Source organism: Anas platyrhynchos, chromosome 2 (genome assembly GCF_047663525.1).
Source record: "Anas platyrhynchos isolate ZD024472 breed Pekin duck chromosome 2, IASCAAS_PekinDuck_T2T, whole genome shotgun sequence".
Lineage (NCBI taxonomy): Eukaryota > Metazoa > Chordata > Aves > Anseriformes > Anatidae > Anas > Anas platyrhynchos.
Window position 1 is genome coordinate 38,114,034 of NC_092588.1, and position 21,754 is coordinate 38,135,787.

General features: G+C 38.5%; 1 protein-coding gene across 1 annotated transcript in view; it reads right to left on the minus strand.

Moving 5' to 3' along the window:
• The window catches only part of CLVS1 (clavesin 1), a 107,185-nt gene that overhangs the window by 76,237 nt on the left and 9,194 nt on the right, over nt 1-21,754 (minus strand). Inside the window, exon 2 of the mRNA XM_038175371.2 lies at nt 20,793-21,414. Coding sequence (XP_038031299.1) covers nt 20,793-21,181 — 389 coding nt within the window. The 5' untranslated portion in view covers nt 21,182-21,414. The remainder of the gene's footprint in view (nt 1-20,792; nt 21,415-21,754) is intronic.

Consider the following 21,754-nt stretch of genomic DNA (forward strand, 5'->3'; position numbering starts at 1 on the left):
GAAACAGCATATAGATAAGAGAGGATGAAGGGTCTGCATACAAGATGGGGCCACATATTAAAGTACATGTTCTTGCACTGCACTTAGACATTTTTTGTATAATAAATTCAGCTTTTCTAGGTCATTCCAGAAATTTTCAAAATTTTGCTAATCTTTATTAACCTATACCATTTTCCATTATTTTTTTGTCACTTCACCACTTACCTACATCTGACAAAATTATTATTGCAGGGCATTATGGTAACATAGTTTTGACACTTACAAATCCTACTCCCTGCCTGAAATTTCAAGGCCACTTTTATGTGCAAGGCAAGAACACAGTATGTTTACTAGGATTCCTGAACACGTTTTTATGCTACACTTCACTAAAAGATTTTTTATTAGCTAACCAAAAGGTGTGTTTACATACTTTACCTCAGACAATTCTAATGAAATTATCTAATTGACCCTTTGGTTGCAAACAATCATTCTTACAACAGATCTCAATGAAGACTAGATCAAACAGTAAAGTTAAAATCAAATAACTCTGCTCACCAGTGCATACATTCTGAAAATGCTGATTTCAGAATTACAAAGGTCATACTATTGCTTATGCATATTCAAACAGTGCCCAGTTATATGTGGAGCACTCATCAATCCAGAAAGCTTAGCAAAACGTAGCAGAATGCCTGAAAGTTTTGCTCAGAAGCTTGCTTTTCTCTGTGTATTGAAAAGCTTTAGCTATGCAGCTGAGAAGCAAACTCCTTCTGCATGCTTGAAATTACAGGAAAAGGACTTTCAACTGGTAATCACAGTGGTTAACTGGCTAACAGTGAACCCAAATTGTATGCAACAAGTCGCTTCTCTCCTTCTAGTACCTAACCTGAAATTATTATGAAACCTTTTTAGAAATCTGGTTCAATCTACATCTTCTTTTTAGAGACACTGGTAGTATACAATTGGTATACTTGACAAATAAAAGTCAAAACATGCCTAGGAAAGCAGCTCATATTTGGAAAAATGTTCCATTGATGCATTCCTTTTTATTATGTATGGAATTATGGAAGGTACATTTGATTCTACAGGACAAAAATAATCAGCAGAAATCATGAGGAAAAGTGAAAAATTGAGTTCAGACAGTTAGGAGCCGACTACATCTTACTGAAGAAAGGACTATCTATCCAGTAGGAAGAGCAGAGCTCTCCTGATCGTGGTGAATAGCCAGTTAACTGAAAATACGTTGCAGATAGAGACTTGTTCATGAAATTCCAGACACTCAGTGTGTGAAGGCGACAGTCATGCAGTACTATGGCCCTAACAAATGCATAGCATGAAGAAAAAGCAAAATACAGCATCCCAGTGGACTTTTTAAAGTAAGCGTGACATACTTCTTGGTCTGTGTGAAATGACTGCATACACAGAGACAGACTGTTGCAGATACTGAACACAGAACACAGAACACAGAATTTCTAGGTTGGAAGAGACCTCAAGATCATCGAGTCCAACCTCTGACCTAACGCTAACAGTCCCCACTAAACCATATCCCTAAGCTAAACAGCACTTCTAGAAATGGTTCATGTGAAGATGGTGGGATATGGCTCATGGATCTTCAATAGCAAGATTGTGTGACATAAATGTATATCTCCACATAAAGATTTATAAAGTAGTTTTGGTATTAGCAGATGGTATACTGGAGAACCAGAGGGACTGTGTTTTATTCTTCTTTTCAGGAGGAATGAAAGTGAAAAGTAGAGCAGGTGTGAGCAGTAAGCAGCAATGCCAGCAGTGAAACCAAAGAAATAACTATCAAAGAAAACAATCAGAAACGTAATTGTTTCCAGACTTAACACATTTTCTCTAGTAAAAATTGCATTTTACATATCATAAGAGGAAGACATACAAAAATGAGGTTGCTAAAAAGCTTGTAGAAGCTCAATGGTTCCTATGCCTGTCTGGCAAGTGCACATTAGGGTTTTGCTAGAACAGCAAGAAGAACAGACTGATGAAGCCATGTGAGACATCATTATCAAGGGATAATAATCAACTATTCAAATAATCAAAGTTGAACCTCTTCTATGGGTTCAGAGAAATATCAAGACATGAGAAGAGGTAGGTAAGAAAAAGTAGAAACACAAGCAAATCTTAGTAAACACCTAAAATGGCTGTTAAACCAGGCAAATAATACATACCTATGCAAACCTAGGCGGTGAATGTGGCAGACATTAAAAAAATGTACAAAAGAGATGTCAGTCACAAAAATGATTATAAATGATTTTAGTTTGAGTTCCTCAGGGCCAATAAAAAACAGACATGAAAATATTCTAATAATTTCTTATAAGCAAATGAAAAGATGTGTCAAGAACTACATATCAAAGATGTTTCCCACTGGAACAATAGGCAACTTTGATACAGCTGACAAGGTGGAGAAACTTGATATTATTGATGTAGAAATGATCATTGGGGAACTCAAAACAGATGCTATAAAGATTCATAAGACAGCAGTCTAGAAAAAAAAATTACCGGGGATCTCCTCAAAACTAAGAGGGAAAAAAGGGAAGAAAATCTGCTATAGTGGTTAGTGATTCAACTGAACAGGGGAGAAGGACCAGAGGAAACAAAACAAAACAAAACAAAACAAAACAAACCTGTAGATTTATGAAATAAAGAAACAAAGAAAGTTCTTTGCACAGTTACACTGAAAAGGGCCACGAAGTTCAAGAAAAATGAGCAGTTTTCACCCTAGCCACTTCGGAATGGATCCATATCTACTGGAAAAAAGTGAAGAAATGAATAGCAACTACCATTTCCTACTAAGACAGCAGGTTGTGTTTTTTATTTGTTTATTTGTTTGTTTGTTTTGCTTTTTTGTTTGTTTGTTTGTTTTGTTTTACTGAAAATGTAAACAAGACATAGCTGTAGAAGATTCCAAACTTCACCAAATCTTTAACAACATATAAAATGTGATGCAATAAAACCAAGAATGAAGAGTCCAGTTAAAGGCTAATAGTGGAATTTGAAAAATAGATATGTCTTCTTACTAACATTCTCTGGGTTTGTCACAGACTTTGTTGGGTATCAGACATCCCATGTGGAAAACTGCTGGCAGAAGTTTTTATTGTGAGATCTGGATTCCATCAGCATGACTTTTCAATACAACAACAAAAAAAATTAGAAGACATAACCCAATGAATCTTAAAACTAGCAAGTAGAAAACAAAGGTCATGGAAGACATCTCTCTCAAATCTGTCTGAAAAAAAAAAACAAATACATTGTAGGAGAAATCTTAGGAACTAATGTTGAATTTAATTATATAGGTGGTAAGAATGATATGAATAACAACTGGTACTGTAATGACACCTATGAGTGAAGTGATTGCTCCTTTTGAAGGCGAATTACTGAATACAGAAGTCAAGCATATTTAGCACTATTCTGGGCATGGCTTGGTTGACCAAATCCGTGAATTTTACTGCCACTATATAAAGTAATATTGGTAAGTGGAACAAAAAATCTTCAGGACCAAAGAGAGCCAAAAACACCTGCTGCTTTGTGAGAGAGGAAGTGAGCTTTCCTTGGGTGTACAAGATTTCTTCGGAGGGGTCTTTTTTTTTATTTTATTTTTTTCAGTTTTGATCTTGAAGGTGCAAAATATGGTTTTCCTGTTTTTCTGAGGGAATTCCAAAGAAAAGGGAAAAGAGGTGAGCCTAGAAGGACTCCCTGCAACCCAACAAATCAAGTGGATTTTTTTTCCAAAGCAGCAACCAGAAAAAAATAATGGGACTGACCCAATCATTTTAGAAATATAAAATACATGAGAGTTTAGGCTGCCTTTCATCTGCCTCTCAAAGCAGATGAAGTAATTAAGGAACAAAAAATATTAAATTCCAGGTTTCGAATTGAAAGCTGGAAACTGTAAGGGTTACATATATTTTAAAAACACCCCCTGTGTTTAATCAATACCTAACTTTCAATTTTTATCAGAATTTTAAACCTTCAATTTCACCAATAATCTCTACCTTTTAACCAACATGGTTTATTCCACCATCTAGCAGCAGAAGACTTTGTCCTGTACAGAATGAGTTGGATCTTTGTGTCACATATTGGTAGCTGCAGTGTACAGTTTGCATTTAATTTGAGAACACAAATAAAGCAGAAATAGGACTGTGAAGCCTTGTACTGGTATGTTAACCATTATACATTAATGATGCAAGGAAGCCCAGCCTGGTAACCTGATTACAGTAAATTTTTTTGGTATGTGCCAGCACTTCTCAGTAGGGTACATATTAGTGTCGCAGGTGAAGTGTGATTCTTGCTTTGGAATAGTAATGAGATATTGGCAGACTATCAAAATTTCTCAAGAATTGCCAGTGGAAAAAAAAAAACAATATGAGTGATGTATAAACTATTAAAATTAAAATTCAGCTGAACTGAAACAGAGCTTTACACAAATTGCAACATTAGGGATTCTGAAAGAAAAGTGCCATTAATTTCTTTCTACAAAAGTCATCAGCAACATCCCAAATTGCTCTAACCTCTCTGTACTATGAAGTACATGTGGACATTTATTCTCCGTCTTCTGGTAACAACTTTTTTTTGGTGTTTCTGGTGGAAATATCTGTGTTTTAAGTTTCTCAACTGGAAAAGGTACATTGATGATGTAATGATTTATACTTTTCTGCTTGTATTGCTTTTCATTGTGAAGATTTATTTTTTTTTCACTTCTAATAAGAATTCTCACATACTCAATACAGGGAATTACTGAAGATATTTGGCTAAGGCACTTCTTTACTCAGTTATATATAATTACTCATACAGCAACATATGTAACAAGTAGAGAAAATAAATGACTGATATATTTTTTGTGATTTTGAACTCAATTCACATTGACACCCTGACAGACTTCACTGTGGTATTTGTAGGAGGCCAGCACTAGAACCAGGTAGCTAGAACAACCAGGATCTTTATTCCAAGTTCAAACAGTAATGATAACTGAAATAAAGATACAGACATCATCACAGCAAGTCTAGTAATATGGCCTTGAGGAAAAAGCTGGAAGGAAAATTTTGGTGTTAGAGGTAAATGTGGAAGTCTTTAACAAATAAATCATCCCATGTTCTATGCTTCCTTTTGTTTTCTGAAAAACAGTTGCATAGAGTACAAGCTTGTTTACAAAGAAACACCTGATTTTTCCATCTATTTCTTCTGATTAAAAACAAACTAAAAAACAATCAACAACAACAAAATAAACCTTTATAAAAATAGATAGTCACATTTAACCTTCCTTAAGATCTAACAGATTCTAATCTTGATGTTAAGAAAGTCAGATCTGAGTGTTGCTATTAACATATTCTGTTTACTGGAATAGCATCTTGAAACGACGCATTTTTATTATTATTATTATTATTTATTATTATTATTATTATTATTATTATTATTATTATTATTATTATTATTATTATTATTATTATTTAATGAATGAAGCCTGCTCTTCTGCTCTTCAGGAGATGGTACTGTAGATATTTGCACTATAACAGATAATTAGAAAATTTAATATATTGGAGCTGCAATTTAGTATTATGACAAAATTGCGGGGTTTTTTAATACTACATTAAGTGTCCTTTTTTTTTTTTTTATTGTCTCTCAGCTTACATTGTATTGAAAGGGGGAAATTAAACAGGGAGGATTCATTTGTGTAGATCTAATCACAGTCTGTAATACATTTATTACAGCAGCGGAATTCATCTACTTAAAAGCATTTGTAATACATACTTCTCTTTAGCCAATCCTTTGGCTTGACAAAAATGTAAGTAAAAAGACCTTACAGCAGTTTCAGAGACAAATTACAAATGATCTAGTCTTTGCAAAATTAATCCTAATATGCTGCAGTTGGTGTCATTCTGAAAACAAACAAAACAAACAAACATCAACAACAAAACACATATACAAAAAGCAGACTGCTTCCAGCCTGAGTTTAATTTTAACTCCTACCCTGATCTGCCAAAACTCTTCATCATTCCATAACATTGCATTCTGTTGCATACCTTGTATATCCACCAAAGCTGATGTTTTGCAATGTTAGTGTTACCCACATTGCTTAAAAGTCAAGTAAATGCGTTCATTTCATTGCTGCATGAGGATTATATTAAGCCATAAGATACTTAAGCAAATATCTAATGTAGAGAACAAGAGTCCTATTGCTGGATTTTGTCTCCATATTTGAATTAATTGGGGCTAGTCACATCCATCACTGAATCAGGTGTTATAAAAATTGTTTTTCTTTGTCTTCTTGCTCTTTGGAAATGTATGGACCCTTTAATATATATGCTTTTGGAAAAATAAAAAATAATTTAAAAATATAGACCAGTTCCCTGGCTTCAGCCATGCATTCTTCTATCTCTGTTTCATGAAAGTTAAAGTCAGAGTTTAAGTTCACCTGTTCTGATCTAGTCATGAGCACAAGTTTTATGGAGGGCACTACACCATTACTGAAGACATTAGACATTAGGCCATTTTTCATTTCAGAAAAAAAGAAACTGTATGACATGTACAGTGCTAGAAGAACAAGGCACAGTGAGCCCTTGTGTAAGCAGGGCATTGATGAAAGCTTTCTTCCCTTCTGCCTGGCCACAGCACTTCATTTCTGCACTCTCATGCTACCTTGTACCCTGCCAAAGTCTCTCCTTGGAGGACAGAGCTATAAATCATGACTGCTTTGTGTACTAGAAACATTTTAAGAAGGAACTGACATGAAATTCTTTTTTTTTTGCTCAGTTGGGTTACTTTTAACTGAAGCAAGACTTGTTTTGTCCCACAGCCCCCATAGAGAGTGCTTGGGCGCTTGGGAGAACGAGCAAAATCAAGCACCTATGATTGCAGATTTGGTCCTGAAGCCTCCAGCTTACTTCTAGCATGGCTATTTCCATTTCTTTCCTGTGTCTGACCTTGTTCAGTACCTGAGGGCCCCTGCATCAGGCCTGGAGCACACTCCTCCCGTGCTGCCTGGCAGGGCAGAGCTTATGAGGAGAGGGACCTGGAAGGAGCCTCAGTGGGACTGCTTCAACCTCGGATTCTCGCCCTTGGTTTCACCTGAGCTGTGTCACAGTGGCATCACAGCCATGTCCTTGCTTGGCTGTGGACTGTCTTTGTCCTGATCCTCACCCAGAGAATCACGTTCCTTCTGACCTTGTCTCTGACCCATCCCCACAGCCCTGCCAGGCCATCTCAAGCCATGTCTGACTTCAATACCCCTCACCAGATCCAATCCTGACTCTCACCCATGGGCCCAAGTCCCAGCCTCAGCTTGGAGATGCCCTGGGTCCTCCACTGCCCAGCTTCTGACTGCGGTGGTGGCACAGGATGGGCTGCCAGGTCTTGTCCTGATCCCTGGGGGGACCCCACTGTTCCCAGCCCTCAGGGAACCCCACCCTCTTGGCACATTCTTCTTTATTTATGGAAGGAGGTCAGTGCTGCTTTTCTCTTCTCCATTTTGATTTTCTAGGGACCCAACAGGAAAAAAAAAAATAAATAAAAAAATCATGTGCGAGATTGATCTGGCTGCTGGTGAGCACAAACTGACCAGCACTAGTGCAATGTGCTTTTAAACACATCATGCAATAAGCAGTCACCCAGCTCAACAGCCATGGTCCGGATTGACTGGGCAAGAGCTTTAATGCAGCTGCATTTAAAGTCTGTGCATGTAACTGCCTACATTTTATTACATCTGGCAATTGTCTGTAGGCTACCTTCCTGCGTTATATGTTAATACAGCCTTTGCTATTCAAAGCCTGTCTCCCTCTGGCTCTAGTACAGTTGAATGAGTCAGCACAATAAAATCCTTAAAGTTCAAACCCACTCTATTTGGACAGTATTTTTGGTGCATTAGGTCCAAAATTATTCAAGAAGCATATTTAGGAATATATTTAAGAACTTAGAGACTAGACACTCAGCTCAGCTGTGCCAGAACCATCCCCCAGTATAGTTCACAGTTAAGATGAAGGAAGGTCTACAGTAACTAAATTTCCTTGTCTGTAGGGATGCAGCTGCTGATCAGCAGGACTAACAAGAGCTCTGAAGGCTTCCCTTGTGCTGTTCTCCAACCAGTCGATGTGGCTGGAGCATTTCCTCCATGAACATGTAGCCAGCACTATGGCTGTACTGCGAAGTTTCACACAACAGCCAAACTCAGTTCGTCAGAAATGCCCTCCCATGGAAAGTCACGATAACTCCAAAAGTAAGACAGACATATGAAAGCCCCATTCTCACCCATCTCATCTGCATACTCCTCCTGACAGAGTACTTGCTCTCTGATACACTCCTTAATTACAACTTCTTTTATTGGGATCATGTCACAAAACTCCTATTGGAAGACTATTTCTAGATGAGCTACCTACCTAAAGAGTCTGTAATTTTCCACATCACAGCACAGAAACCTTTACACAAAAGTAACCTCCATTATTTAGAGGTTTCAAACAGGTTCTAATCCAGCTGCAACAGACCTTGGAGACAACTGGAGCTTTGTGACCATTATCCCCCTTAGCATACAGTGAGTAGGAGGCACAGCTCCAGCATAGGATACAATGACACTGGAACATCATTAAATACCAGAAACATCAAATTTCAAATACAATTGAGCCATAAAACACCCAGCATGTATTCAGAATCCCAGAAGAGAAAATTGCTTTTACACAACTTTTTTTATATACAAGTTAGACTGTTGGACTTTTAGATACTAGAGCTTACTGATATTATCTTTATGTTCGTACACTGCGAGATAGCTCAAAGCATCTTTGGAGTTTACGCTCTTCAGAGGCTTTTTCCTAAAATAAATTAAACCTAGAAATAGGTTCTAAAAAGTGAGCTGACAGCATCTCATATATGTCCTGCATTGTGTCACCATTAGTAGTCTTGTTTTGACTCTGACCTAGAGTAAAAAATCCAGTGATGAGAAGTCCACAGTCTGACTCACCTAGACATTCAGGTCCTGAATGTTTTTAATCTTCAATGTTTAACTATTTTAATCATTGCAAAATGTTTCCTAATTTTCAGAGATCTAATTCTGGTTTTCTGAAGATTACCTAATTTGCTTTTGTTCTGTATTCCAGTTCCCAAGGAAATAAGCAATAACTTGTCACTACCACCTTTTATTAAGGTAAACTTTTATTTATATAGGAAGATTCTTATCCCATTTCTTCTCATTGTCTTCAGCTTTTCTGATATTGTCCTTTTTTTCCAGACTTGTTGCTTTACTACTTATTTCCTGACTTATCTCTGATTTGCCTGTGGTTCTAGTACTTAGGCTACAGGTCAGTCGAGGTGAGGAAAGGTGAATATCTGCTGGTGTCCTGCAGTCAATCAACATTCCTAGTAAAACAGTTTGGAGACACTGCTTCCTCAATGGTATTACCTTACTGCATTATTCCATTTGTAGCCCATAATTTACCCCCAAATCCTTTTGTACACAGCCAGTATTTTTTCCATTAATCAACCATGAATATTTTATTTAACTTGCCAGGAGATAAGAAAGTCCCAGTAGAGCCAAATGTGTCAGCCACAACTAAACCACTAATGACAGGTATGTCTAGTGTCTCAGAAGGCTTGTTGTCCTTTAGTACAGAGTCTACATCTCATATGCCTTTTTTTTTTTTTTTAAAAAAAAAAAGTTCTCTGTTCTCTGAAAGGAAGTGAATGTACATGTGCCTGTGTATGCACTTCAGCAGACAATAATAAGAAGATGCTGGAAAAAGGAGAAACATCCATTGGCAGCTGCACTACATGCAGACTGCCACTTTCCCCAGACTTGCAAAGCTCTTTTATTACAACAGAACCGAAAGCTTTATCAGAGTGAAACTGAATTTAGACTGCAGTAGCTAGCTAAAAGTGGCTTACATGTAAATGAGAACCTAACAAATGGAATGATTTCCTACCATCTCTCCCTAGGTCAGAGTTTATTCCTCCTCCTTTTTTATTGCAGTTTTCAAATGAATTTTCCAGTGCATTTGGAGGCAGGATTTTTCAGCAGCCTTTTTCTCATTCAATACAAATCACATTTCTCCTTTTATACATACACAACAGAAGGATAGGATTATCCCTGGGAAAACAAAGCAATGCAGTCTCATTCAGAAACCTTGCAAAGCGAGAACAGCTTAGAGGATCACAGGTCCGAGATAATAGGGGAGGATAAGGGTGCCTTAGATAAGGTTATAGTGTTCTGGTGTGGACTTTTGCAGTCTGAAATACTTATACATAAGCAATGCACTGTATTAACATTTACCTCAGCACTGAAGGAGTACAGGCACCGCATGTATCCATAGATTGATCTGTGCATATTTAACATACATGACTGGGATCACTGGCCAAGTTAGTAGTCACCCGGGTTGGGTGTCCAAGAACCTCAATGAATTAGACAGCACCTCAGCCATGCTCAGACAACATCCCTGGGTAGCGAGGGGGGCACGTATGGGGGGTGCGGGCCCTCAACGTGAGGGCAGTTGAGTCAACCTGACTGCTCCTGCTTCTGTTCTTCAGCACTCCTGGGTTACTGAAGCTTGCTCTGATGTCCCTCCACCTACTGCTCAGCTATGCTTCTCACTTTAGATAACTGCAGATTGAATTTGCTGTGGAAAGAAGCTAGAATGGAGAAAACAGTTAAAGGACTAGCACTGGCAAGGCAGCACATGCTTCTTGTCACACCATGAAGGTGGCATTATGTTCGTTCATTTTTATTTTATTTTTTTCTTTTTCACCTTTATTACTTCATTCATATATAAAGGTGTAGTGGGCTTACGTGGCAAGGTTTTGGTAGCAGGAGGCCATAGGGGTGATTTCTGTGAGAAGAATCTATAAGGTGCCCCTTGTTAGTTAGGTAAGGGCCCCACTGCTGGCCAGAGATGAGCCAATAAGGAACGTTTTTTGTGCCTCTGGGAAAGCCAGTTTAACAAAGGGAAAAAATCTGCTGCACACAGCAGCTGAGAGACTGAGGAGTGAGAAGCAGTCCTGCAGCCCCCAAGGTCAGTGCAGCTGGAGGGCAGGAGGTGCTCCAGGCAGGCAGCATCACAGAATCACAGAATCACAGAATTTCTAGGTTGGAAGAGGCCTCAAGATCATCGAGTCCAACCTCTAACCTAACACTAACAGTCCCCACTAAACCATATCCCTAAGCTCTACATCTAAACGTCTTTTGAAGACTTCCAGGGATGGTGACTCCACCACCTCCCTGGGCAGCCTGTTCCAGTGCCTAACAACCCTTTCAGTAAAGAAGTTCTTCCTAACATCTAACCTAAAACTCCCCTGGCGTAACTTTAGCCCATTCCCCCTCGTCCTGTCACCAGGCACGTGGGAGAACAGGCCAACCCCACCTCACTACAGCCTCCTTTAAGGTATCTGTAGAGAGCGATAAGGTCGCCCCTGAGCCTCCTCTTCTCCAGGCTGAACAAGCCCAGCTCCTTCAGCCGCTCCTCGTAGGACTTGTTCTCCAGGCCCCTCACCAGCTTCGTCACCCTTCTTTGGACCCGCTCAAGCACCTCGATGTCCTTCTTGTAGCGAGAGGCCCAAAACTGAACACAGTACTCGAGGTGCGGCCTCACCAGAGCCGAGTACAGGGCTCCCTAGCCCTGCTGGTCACAGTGTTTCTGATACAAGCCAGGATGCCGTTGGCCTTCTTGGCCACCTGAGCACACTGCTGGCTCATATTCAGCCGACTGTCCACCATCACTCCCAGGTCCTTCTCTGCCTGGCAGCTCTCCAACCACTCATCTCCCAGCCTGTAGGTCTGCTTGGGGTTATTGCGCCCCAGGTGCAGGACCCGGCACTTGGCCTTGTTAAACTTCATGCAGTTGACCTCAGCCCATCGGTGCAGCCTATCCAGATCCTCCTGCAGAGCCTTCCTACCCTCGAGCAGATCGACACACGCACCTAACTTGGTGTCATCTGCGAACTTACTGAGGGTGCACTCAATGCCCTCGTCCAGATCATTGATGAAGTTCCCCTGTGGCCTGTGGAGAGGCCCCTGGTGGAGCAGGCTGTCCCCCTGCAGCCCATAGGTCCCACATGGAGCAGATCTCCACGGTGCACCCCAGTCGAGCAGGTAGATGTGTGCTGGAGGAGGCTGAGGCACATGGAGAGCCCCAGAGGAGCAGGCCCCGGGCCGGAGCTGCAGCCCATGGAGAGGAGCCCACTCAGGAGCAGGGGGTCTCCTCAGAGAATTCAGAATTCTCTCTCAGAGAATTCATTTCCTCTATTGACATGGTATAGAGAAGCTGAAATTATGGCTTTGTGGAAGGGAACACAGGGCTGTCTACAGGAAAGATCAAGGAAGGTGTGAGAATGGCTTGTAACTGGAACTCAGTGAAGAAAACCATAGTGGTCTAAAAAGGTTAAAAAAGTCTTGAGCTTCCCACTTCATTTATTTGTTTGTTTATTTTGTTCTGTTTTGTTTCAACTGTGTGTCTTGTACATAAAAGCATGAGAATTTTTCTATTAGATCAGATAAACGGTCCCTCTGGCCCCTGATCTTCATCATGGCAGTGGCCAGCAGCAGGTCCCTGACAAGGGGTTTGACACTTTTCAGGCTGGCAAGGTTAAAATAGAAAAGGTATTGATTTGCCTTTTACAAGAAAATACTACTTCTTATGTATATTGATGTCTTAACTTCAAAAATATGGTAGTCCTTTCACTTGTCATCACCGAATTTCTTCCAAGGACATTAAGGAAGTATTTTTCATTGCATGCTTGACTCCTATTTCATAAAATCAAATTAATGTTAAATTCAGAGAAAAACATTTAAAATAAATGGCCTGATTTAGGATGATATATAAATCGATAGCTTAGAATTTTAGTTTCAATCAAATCTAAATTTCAGTCCTCTGAAGATGTATTATGGGATATTACATATATAATCCACATCCATTTTTTCAGATAGATTGTTATTGATCTGTATAACAACATAACATTACTTGCTGCTGTGATTTAAACCACATATATGAAAGACAACTGGCACCACATATGTTAATGAATACACAGACACACCATACACTGCGTGTCTGCAACAGAAAAGTGATAACATCTTTCCAGAAGGAAAAAGAAAATCCAGTAAAGATATTTGCATTTTACCTTTCCCTTAAAAATGAGTCTTTGCTGCTGCAAGGTTGCTCAGCATGAGCAGAAAATAGGCAGTTACATAGAAAACTGCCAGCAGGAGGGTAACCAGCAGACTTTGCCCTCTGTCCCCTGCTACAAATGGACCCTCCAGGACATTTCCAGAGCTGAGATTATCATATTCTGGGAGCAAGGGATAGTTGCTTTTTACTGCCTCTATGGTTGCTGCACTTATTAAAAACAGCAACTGTGAGACCGCATGCAGAATTTAAGACAAGACTTTCCTCTTCCTCAAGGAGTGATTTCGTTTTCTTCCATTTTCTTCTATATAGGGATCATGTCTCCTGTCTTGGCATATTATACTGCTCCACCTTTTTTGTTAGCTTACCCATGTCAAAAGAGCCAAAATATCTTACACTGAAAATCTCTAACAATTACAATTTTAAACTAAAGTGTTTGAATAGTTTTAATCTGCCATCCTTCCCCCCCCCCCCCAAGCTTTCAGCTTTCTCTAATCTGTTAGATTTTGGGGTGCCTGTGGCAGACAAGCACTTGTGCCACTTATTTCATGACATTATCAAGAGCATCCCAGGGGTGCATGTTCAGAGCACTCTTAACAGTGCAGCTGTGGGACCTGACATCTTTCTTATCCTCCCAAGGCAGACAAACACCCAGAAACAGAGCAACTTTGGTAGCGGGGAGGATTTACCACCATGTGCTGTTCAGCCATTTCATTGAGCTCAGCACACCCCACACCATGCCCGTGCACATCCTGTCCAAATTCATGTTGTCCACTGTAATTTCTTTCAGACCACACAAAGCCTGCTAACAGCTGCAGTTCCCAAGCATCCTCTGGGGCTGCTTTCAAGCTGCTGGAAGTGGAGGATGTTTGACACCTACAAGAGTGTGGTGAAAAAAGCAAGTATTTTTATGTAAAATGCAATTGACAGAGAGGCTCTGAGTTCAGAATAAAGAACCTAAAATAAATCGTGGTCTGGGAAAAATATATATCAAAGATCATTAGAATTTTAAATTTTTAAATGTACTTAAGGATTCCAGCTTGATATCTCCACTTGTCTCCGATGCTTCTACTGTATGTTGTCTATTAACTAGTTAGTCAGAGAGTTCCTTATTTTTTTTTTTTTTTTCTCCCTTGACTGTTTGCAGTCTGTTCCTGCTGCAATGCATGAATTTGCCTTAACTCATTTTAATTAGGTTGACAAGTTAGAAACTCATTAGGATATCAGATATTTAGAAGATTTGATTTAGGAAAAGCTCTGACAAAAAGCATTCCAATCACTTCTTATGATGTCTCACCTCAAAAAACTCCTATTTATAAGAGCATTCGTGGATACCAGTTGTTCTCAAGGTTCAAAGGCACAAAGAACCACATGGGATGTCATATTGTTTGGCTTTGTACTATTCTGTTGATACAGCCGTGTTATAATGTTCTTTTGCTGAACCAAGCTGTAAGGATGACAAATAAAGCCCGCAGAGGAGCATGGGCCATTTTCTAGGGGCAATGTACCCCTTCCTAGCACAACATTATACAGTTTCTCTTTTCTGCCACCCAGACATAAGCCCTCACACAAAATTTTGGTCTTTTCAGACAATCTGGGAAGGAAAGGGTGTGCATGTATATGCATGTGTGTGTGTGTGCACGTTTCTCTGCATGTATTTTTCTTAATCATCTGTCTTCTCTGGTTCATAAAGCTTGGGGATTGAGTTTGGTTTCTTTTCTCCATAGGAGGGAGGTGGCATAGAGCCACTTTCAAGTTTGCCCTTCATTTCCCTTTGTTATCCTGCAGGCCAGCTCCAGCAATTGTCTGTCTCACCCACTGGCACTGTCCTTCACAGCTCTTCACTCAGTCCTCATCCCCGCACCATTCATTCACCTTCTCTTCTCTCTCAATATGTGTTTGATTGCCCTACTCCTCACCCCTCCTCCCCATTGATTTTTTTTTCCTTTCAGTCAGGATTGTCTTGTTCTTCAACATATGTCTCATAACTTTCCCAGCTGTTGTTGTTCTTCCTCTTTTTCAGACATTTTCTCTCTCTTCTTTGATTCCCTTTTCAGCTCTGTCCAGGACTGTCATTTGTGTATGTCATCCTTCTGTCATTCATACAGACTACATCCGCCTTCCCAAACCTGGCTCCCACAATAAACTGTACTAACTGAATTAAGTTGCCACCTCCAAGCAAATTAAAACATTTTAGGACAGAGCTTATTTCTCCTCTTCTTTGTCCAACATTTAATTTGCACATCTGTTACTCCTTGAAATGAGCATTCTGCACATGCTACACTTTCTCTGCTACCCTGAAGTCTGCTACCATTTCAAACAAGCTCAGTAATGTAGCAATGTAACATGAAATATTTTTAATATATTGTATCTCCCAAATATTTCTAATACATTGCATCTCCCAACACAGAAGCAGTATCTTCTAACTAAATACAAAGACTTGCTGTGTAAAAAATCATTCTGATATTAGGGCTAGTCATATTTCAGCAGTAGTCTCTCATAATAAACAGCTATGAGGCTGAGTTATTGCCAGAGTTTACTTGTGACTGTAAATCAGTCTCAACAGATGTTTATTCCTTCATATTCTATTAAGTACCTGAGATTATCCTTGAAATATGTTGGAATAATCAGTATCTGAGACATATTCATTCATATCAAAAGGATCTACTGATGATAACATCATTGTAACTACACCATTTATTAGCATTCTCAGCAAGGAGGTGATTTTTTCTATCACAATCCTTTAAAATATTTACAGCTGTTGGTTTACCACTATGTCAGAGCATTTCCTTGCCTTTTAGCCTATCTCAATACACTTTCCTACGGAATGGTAAGTATCTAGCATTTGGGACTCCTTGGTTAATAAAAGAGAATTTATAGCTAGCAGCTGACTCGGGAATGCACGCTGTAAACAGAGAAGCAGTTTTCCCCTCTGACTTTCTTACAGAATTTTTGGAGATATTTGACAGTATCTAAGACTTGACAGTCCAGTTATGAATAAAGAAATTAATTACCATTTTGCCATAAAAGACAGTGGGCAACCTTCTGGCCCTGCACCCCAAGGTCCTATTTGCAGAGGGTCGGTATGCAACCATGTGTCATGAATGGAGAGAGTCCTTGTGCTCGCTCTCTACATAGAAATAAATTGTACTCTGGCTGGACGACCTTGAAGGAAATATCTTTACTTGGAAGATTAATGAACTCCTCCTGAATTACTTGTTCACCCAAAGCCCCCATCTCCCAGGTGTACTAGCCAAGTAAGATAGTAGCAGACCTAGGAACAGCTGTGGTAGCTAGTGAAGGGCTTCCTTAAAGTAACAGCAGAAAAAACACTTTTATCTGGCTTTTTTAAAATGTTCGGTTTCACTCAAGGTGCATCAGAGGAGTGAGGGCTTAGGTTTGGTGAGACTGATGGAGTGATAAACTGTGAGAATGACTGTTTGTAATCTAGAACATCACATCACACACTTGTTTATGTGAAATCCTGGTTCAGATCTCATCAAAACTGTCTGTTTGTACATTTGTTTCACAAACGGATTTTTTCATAACGCAAATTGGTTCATCAAAAAGATTCTGTCAAGGTTGGTTTGACATGCTTACCTGTCATTCATACACTGTGATTGTCAGTTGCAAATAGGTTGCTCTGTAAGTTGTGGTAATGTCATGACTTTGTGGGTTTTGGGTGAGTTTACTTCTTATAGTTGGATTACTCTGCGTCCCTGGCCTATGTGAATGGTGGCACTCCCCTGCATGGATTCACTCATGCACAGTAATACATGTCAATATCTTTTCTCTCCCTCAATGTGAAACTAATCTGATCTTTCTTCTTTATCCATCTGCTCATCTTCACCCATTCAATACCACTGAAGTCTTCCATTCTGTATCATATTTGATTAACTTTAATGAACAGATTCAGAAGCTACTATATTGGAATAAAAGAGAAAATGAAGACATTATCTTTAAGAAAACTGTCTATAAATAGAACAAAACTATATCGAAACAGAACATGCTAAATGAATGAAAACCTGGCACAATAGTAAATTTCAGGTAGTGATCTGTGGGTACAAATTATCATTCCTTGTGGTTTTTTCCTAGTCATCAAGGAGGTTTTGGTCAAAACAATAATCACTATCTTTATCAATGATATGGAAGCAAAAAATAAAGTTCTTGCCAGTAAACTTTGCAGATATCACAGAAACCATGCAATGATAATTGATGAGGAGGACAGGTTTAGCTCTACAGAAGAGCGTGAATCACATGCTAGACTGTGCCCCCATTATAGATGAGAATGTATGACACATTTACCAGTGGTGTTTGTATTTTGGGAAGCAGTAACTTGGAAGCAGATCTGAGCTGAACATGAGCTCAAAATACGACAGAATAGCTAAGAAAACAGTGGCAATCTTGTACCTAAAAGAAGGGAATTACTAAAGAGAAATGTGAGATGGTGCTAACACATGATGTTTTCTTAGAGAAAGTTTATAATCATTTCATCTGTCAGCACATTGACAACATTAAAATGATAGGAAAGGACCAGAAAAGAATGATGCAAAGTATTAGGAATCTAGAAAATATTCCTAATTCTGAGAGTAAATAAATTCCACCTATTTAAGCTTGGGTAATATATAACAAATATATTGCAAAATGTTAAGTTAGGTTGTAATTTGCAGTATATTGTCTTTGTTGTGTTGACTGCCCACAAATATTTTCTTACCTTGTGAACAATACAATGGTAGTTTTGCCCTGAAGGAAAAGGAGGTTAGGTGTTTTACATTCAGCATGGTCAAAAGTGAATGTGAGGACCACTGATGTAGAGTAACTAATGTACTAATTTGTTGCCTCAGAGTAACTTCCCTACATTGCAGCATCCTCAGTGAATTCAAAAGTAGGTTAAAAGATTAGATGGTTAGGACACAAAAATGGAAACATGGGAAGCTGACATATTTTTGTGGTCTCTTCATATTGACAACATCTGGTAGCTAGAAGCTGAAGCTAGAAACATTGATACTGGAAACTAAAAGCTAGTTTCCTAAAGATATTAGAGCTATCAATTGCATTCTTGAAGCTAAAAATAGAGTGTTTCTAAAAGCTCGTGCAGAGATTTTGTCTTTGACAGAGGAAATCTCTTAAAAATATTTTGGATCTGGTTTATCCAAGCAGTGACATTACACAAATAATGACATTTCCTTTTAAAAAATCAATAAAATTGTAAGAAGTGCCTGCCTAGCATATGGTCTATATACCCACCATATTCCCAGGGGTATAAATGATATAAATCTCTGGGCTGAAAATCAGTTTATGGATTCAAGCAATGCTTATATTAAAGTTCTTTTTTTTTTTTTTTTTTTTTTTTTTTAATTAGCGTTTCTTTATGAATCATCCTTTTTAAATTATGCTTTAATAATAAAGAAAGAGATGTCACAGCCAGTTGGAAATGAGACTAAAGTTAGGAAAAGCGTGTTGAAGGCTGAGCTCTTACTCTTGCTTGTCAGCATCATAACATCAGATGAGTTGGTTGCACTAGTGTTCAGGTAAACTCTAAACTTGTCATAAAGATCTTGTCATCACTGAAAACATATCCATAGAAAAGTTGTCCAAGAAACATGTGTGTTAGATATAAACAATAGCCCTTTTTATTTTTACTTTTTGAAACAAATATACACGTGCATTTTTTCTGTCCAATAATCTGTTTTTTGTGCTGCTTAATAGGATATCATGCTCATCATTTCAGGTTCCTTAACATCTTTTACTCTTATCGATGTCTTTAGGCAGTAAAGAAGGAGGAGATCATACATCTGCTTTCTTAGAGACCAAATCCTGCTCCTAATTCATACCCAAAGCACTCCTTTCCCAGACCTCAAACTCACAAGTTGCAGTGATACAAAAGCTGACAAAAATGACACTTCTTGTCATTTAAATCCAGACAAGAGTTGAATTTCAGTGGAAGAAGTGAGGTAGAATTTGTATGGGACTCTTACTCAAGAAAGTATATCCTATCACAATAGCCTTGGACTTTCTTTGTTGAAAGTTAAAATTATGTTTTCAGAAGCAAGGTATCTTTGGGTTTGCATATATGCACATATACGTGTGGAAACATGGATTTAAGAAAACTTGAGCCAAAATCTGGTAAGACTCAATTTTCTGTCCAAATCCCTGTGCAGGAGCCTTTGACAGAAGCATTCTCAACTTTCCCAGAGCAGGACCCAATGGACAAGGTTAATCATATGGATTAATTTTGTTGAGGGATCAGAAACCTGAAGCCAGCTCCGTATAATACCTAAATCCCTTAATACAACCAGCAGAGCCACAATGCTTCTGTCCTCTAAAGCTGATGCTTTCTATTACTTTAAGATACCTGCTTATTCATCTTTCTTTTCAGCCCAAGTGCTAAAGGAAAGGTTTTGTGGTTGGAAGAAAGCCAAGCTCACAGTTCAGAAAGTCAGGAGATAAACTACTGGCCTCATTGTACTCAGTAGGACTTTTATCACTGGCTTCAGTTCTAGATTTCACCAAATAGTTTTCTATATGCAAAGCTATATTTATGTACATCTGTTTGCTTGATCTGTGCATGGAAAGAAAAATAGAAGCACTTCTGAACAGTTTTTGCAGGGACATTAAAGGTTTACCCAGAAAACAATAAGCATGAAAAATTACAGGCACATGTGTACTGTTCACTAATAATTTCTGTAATGAAAATGCAAAGCTCTAATCTATTGTATCCTAAAGATGCAAGACACTTTCACGGGCAATCTTAGACTGCAGCAAGGCAAACTCCTACCTGGAAGTCGCCAGAATTTTTGATGCTCAAGACCTGAATCTGAATTTTTTTTCTTTGCTCTCATTTTTATTAAAGATCAGCAGAACATCTGGCAATCACAACAGCTGAATAAATTTCATCTTACTATGAATGCAGGGAAAATGGAATGGAATAACTTCTGACAAAGGGAAAAATGTGAACATGATATTTGGATGCAATCACCTTTTCTCTGTATTTATATAACTTAAAGTAGGTAGTGAAAGCTGTTTAATCATATTAACATTTAAGAATATGATTTTATAATAATTAATGGGAGATATCTTAGTTCATTCTCTGTAAATAAATGACCTGAAAAGAAAATATACTTTGCATGAATCTCCCATTTATCAAACTAACAAGCATACACTAGCCAGAGAGTGTAGAAATTATGATACAATTTGAGAAAATCTCATAACAGAGGTTATAATTCCTGCAATCATTAAAACCAAAAAAACATCTGTTTAGAATTCTAAAGATAAGATAAATATGGTCATTTCCTGCTGCACCGGAAGAGCTAAGAGAGCCACCATATGCTTCAAGACATTTGCTTTCTGTCAACCTGTTAAACTAATCTATGATATTACTGAAGCAATTATATAATAAGTATTAATGTATTTATAGCAAGCCAACACTATCTGACTAAAAAAATTAAGTATTTATAGAAGCAAAACAAAACAAAACAAAAAAAAACATGAACTACTTATTTGATACTATGAAATACCCTTGGATCTGAATGATGTTACATCTGATGAATGAGAGGAGATCAAGTCAGGTAAAAGTTTTAGTGAAATGGACTTACTATAAAATATTTTACTGATGGCTTTGCTTCTTTATGTATGGTCACAAATATTCATTTACAAGTTGAGTGTAAGTGTATATAAAAAGATAAGGACACTATCTACATTTACCTACTCTGATCCCAGTTGGCTGCAAAAAGCAGAAGAATCTTCCTGCCACAGTGGTCGCGATTTTCTAGCACTCCTGGGAACCCATCAGTCAGAGCCCGTTTGATTCCTGGATCATCAGCCTTGAAGTTTTTGAACATATCCAGATTTAATTGGCGGTACTGGAAGTACTGAGCCAGCAGTCTGAAGGCTTCCGTTTGGTGAAACTTCCTGGCTCGGAGAAATCTCAAGATGAAGGCGTCATCTGTACGTAAAAACCCAATGTCAGGCCTCGTGATGATCATGTCCCTGACTTGCTGGATATCCTGATGCAAAATGTCTGGGTTTTCATTCAGTTCCAGGCGGGCTTTCTCTATAGTCTCTGGACTAAGTCCAGCTTGTAAATGGGTCATCTCTGCAAAAATCTGTTTTCCAAATCCTTAACTTCAGATATTTTAGTGGAAGTGCTGATCCCATTCAACAAATGGTCTTCTGTGAGTGTGAGCCATTCAGAAGCTTTTTGCTATCATGCTGACACCTAGCAAATGAAAGTAAAGGGCTTTTCTTATTCCTGCAGAAAGAGTAACAGGCAGTTCATATGTCGTATAATCCATCCAAAGGAAAGTGTTGTTTATTCCATCAGATTCTAAAAGAAAGAGCAAATATATAAAAGGAAGATTAAGTAGGTATATAAAGATTACACAAATGTGTTTCTGAACTTTATATAACCATAAAACTGTTTGTAGGCCTCATATGTAAGAGGATAACAGACAAATAATTTCAGAATTTGTGCAATTAAGATAAGACAGTCACTGACAACTTGAATGTATATATTTTAGCTTTCAGAAAGGCAGTCTGATTAATTAACAATTATAGATTTTAGCATCTTAGTATTAGAATACCCTTTGCAAAGTTGTCTAAAAGTATGGGAGTTCCAACTTTCCATAACTTCAAGCCCAAGATGACAAAAGCAAAACTGATGATAA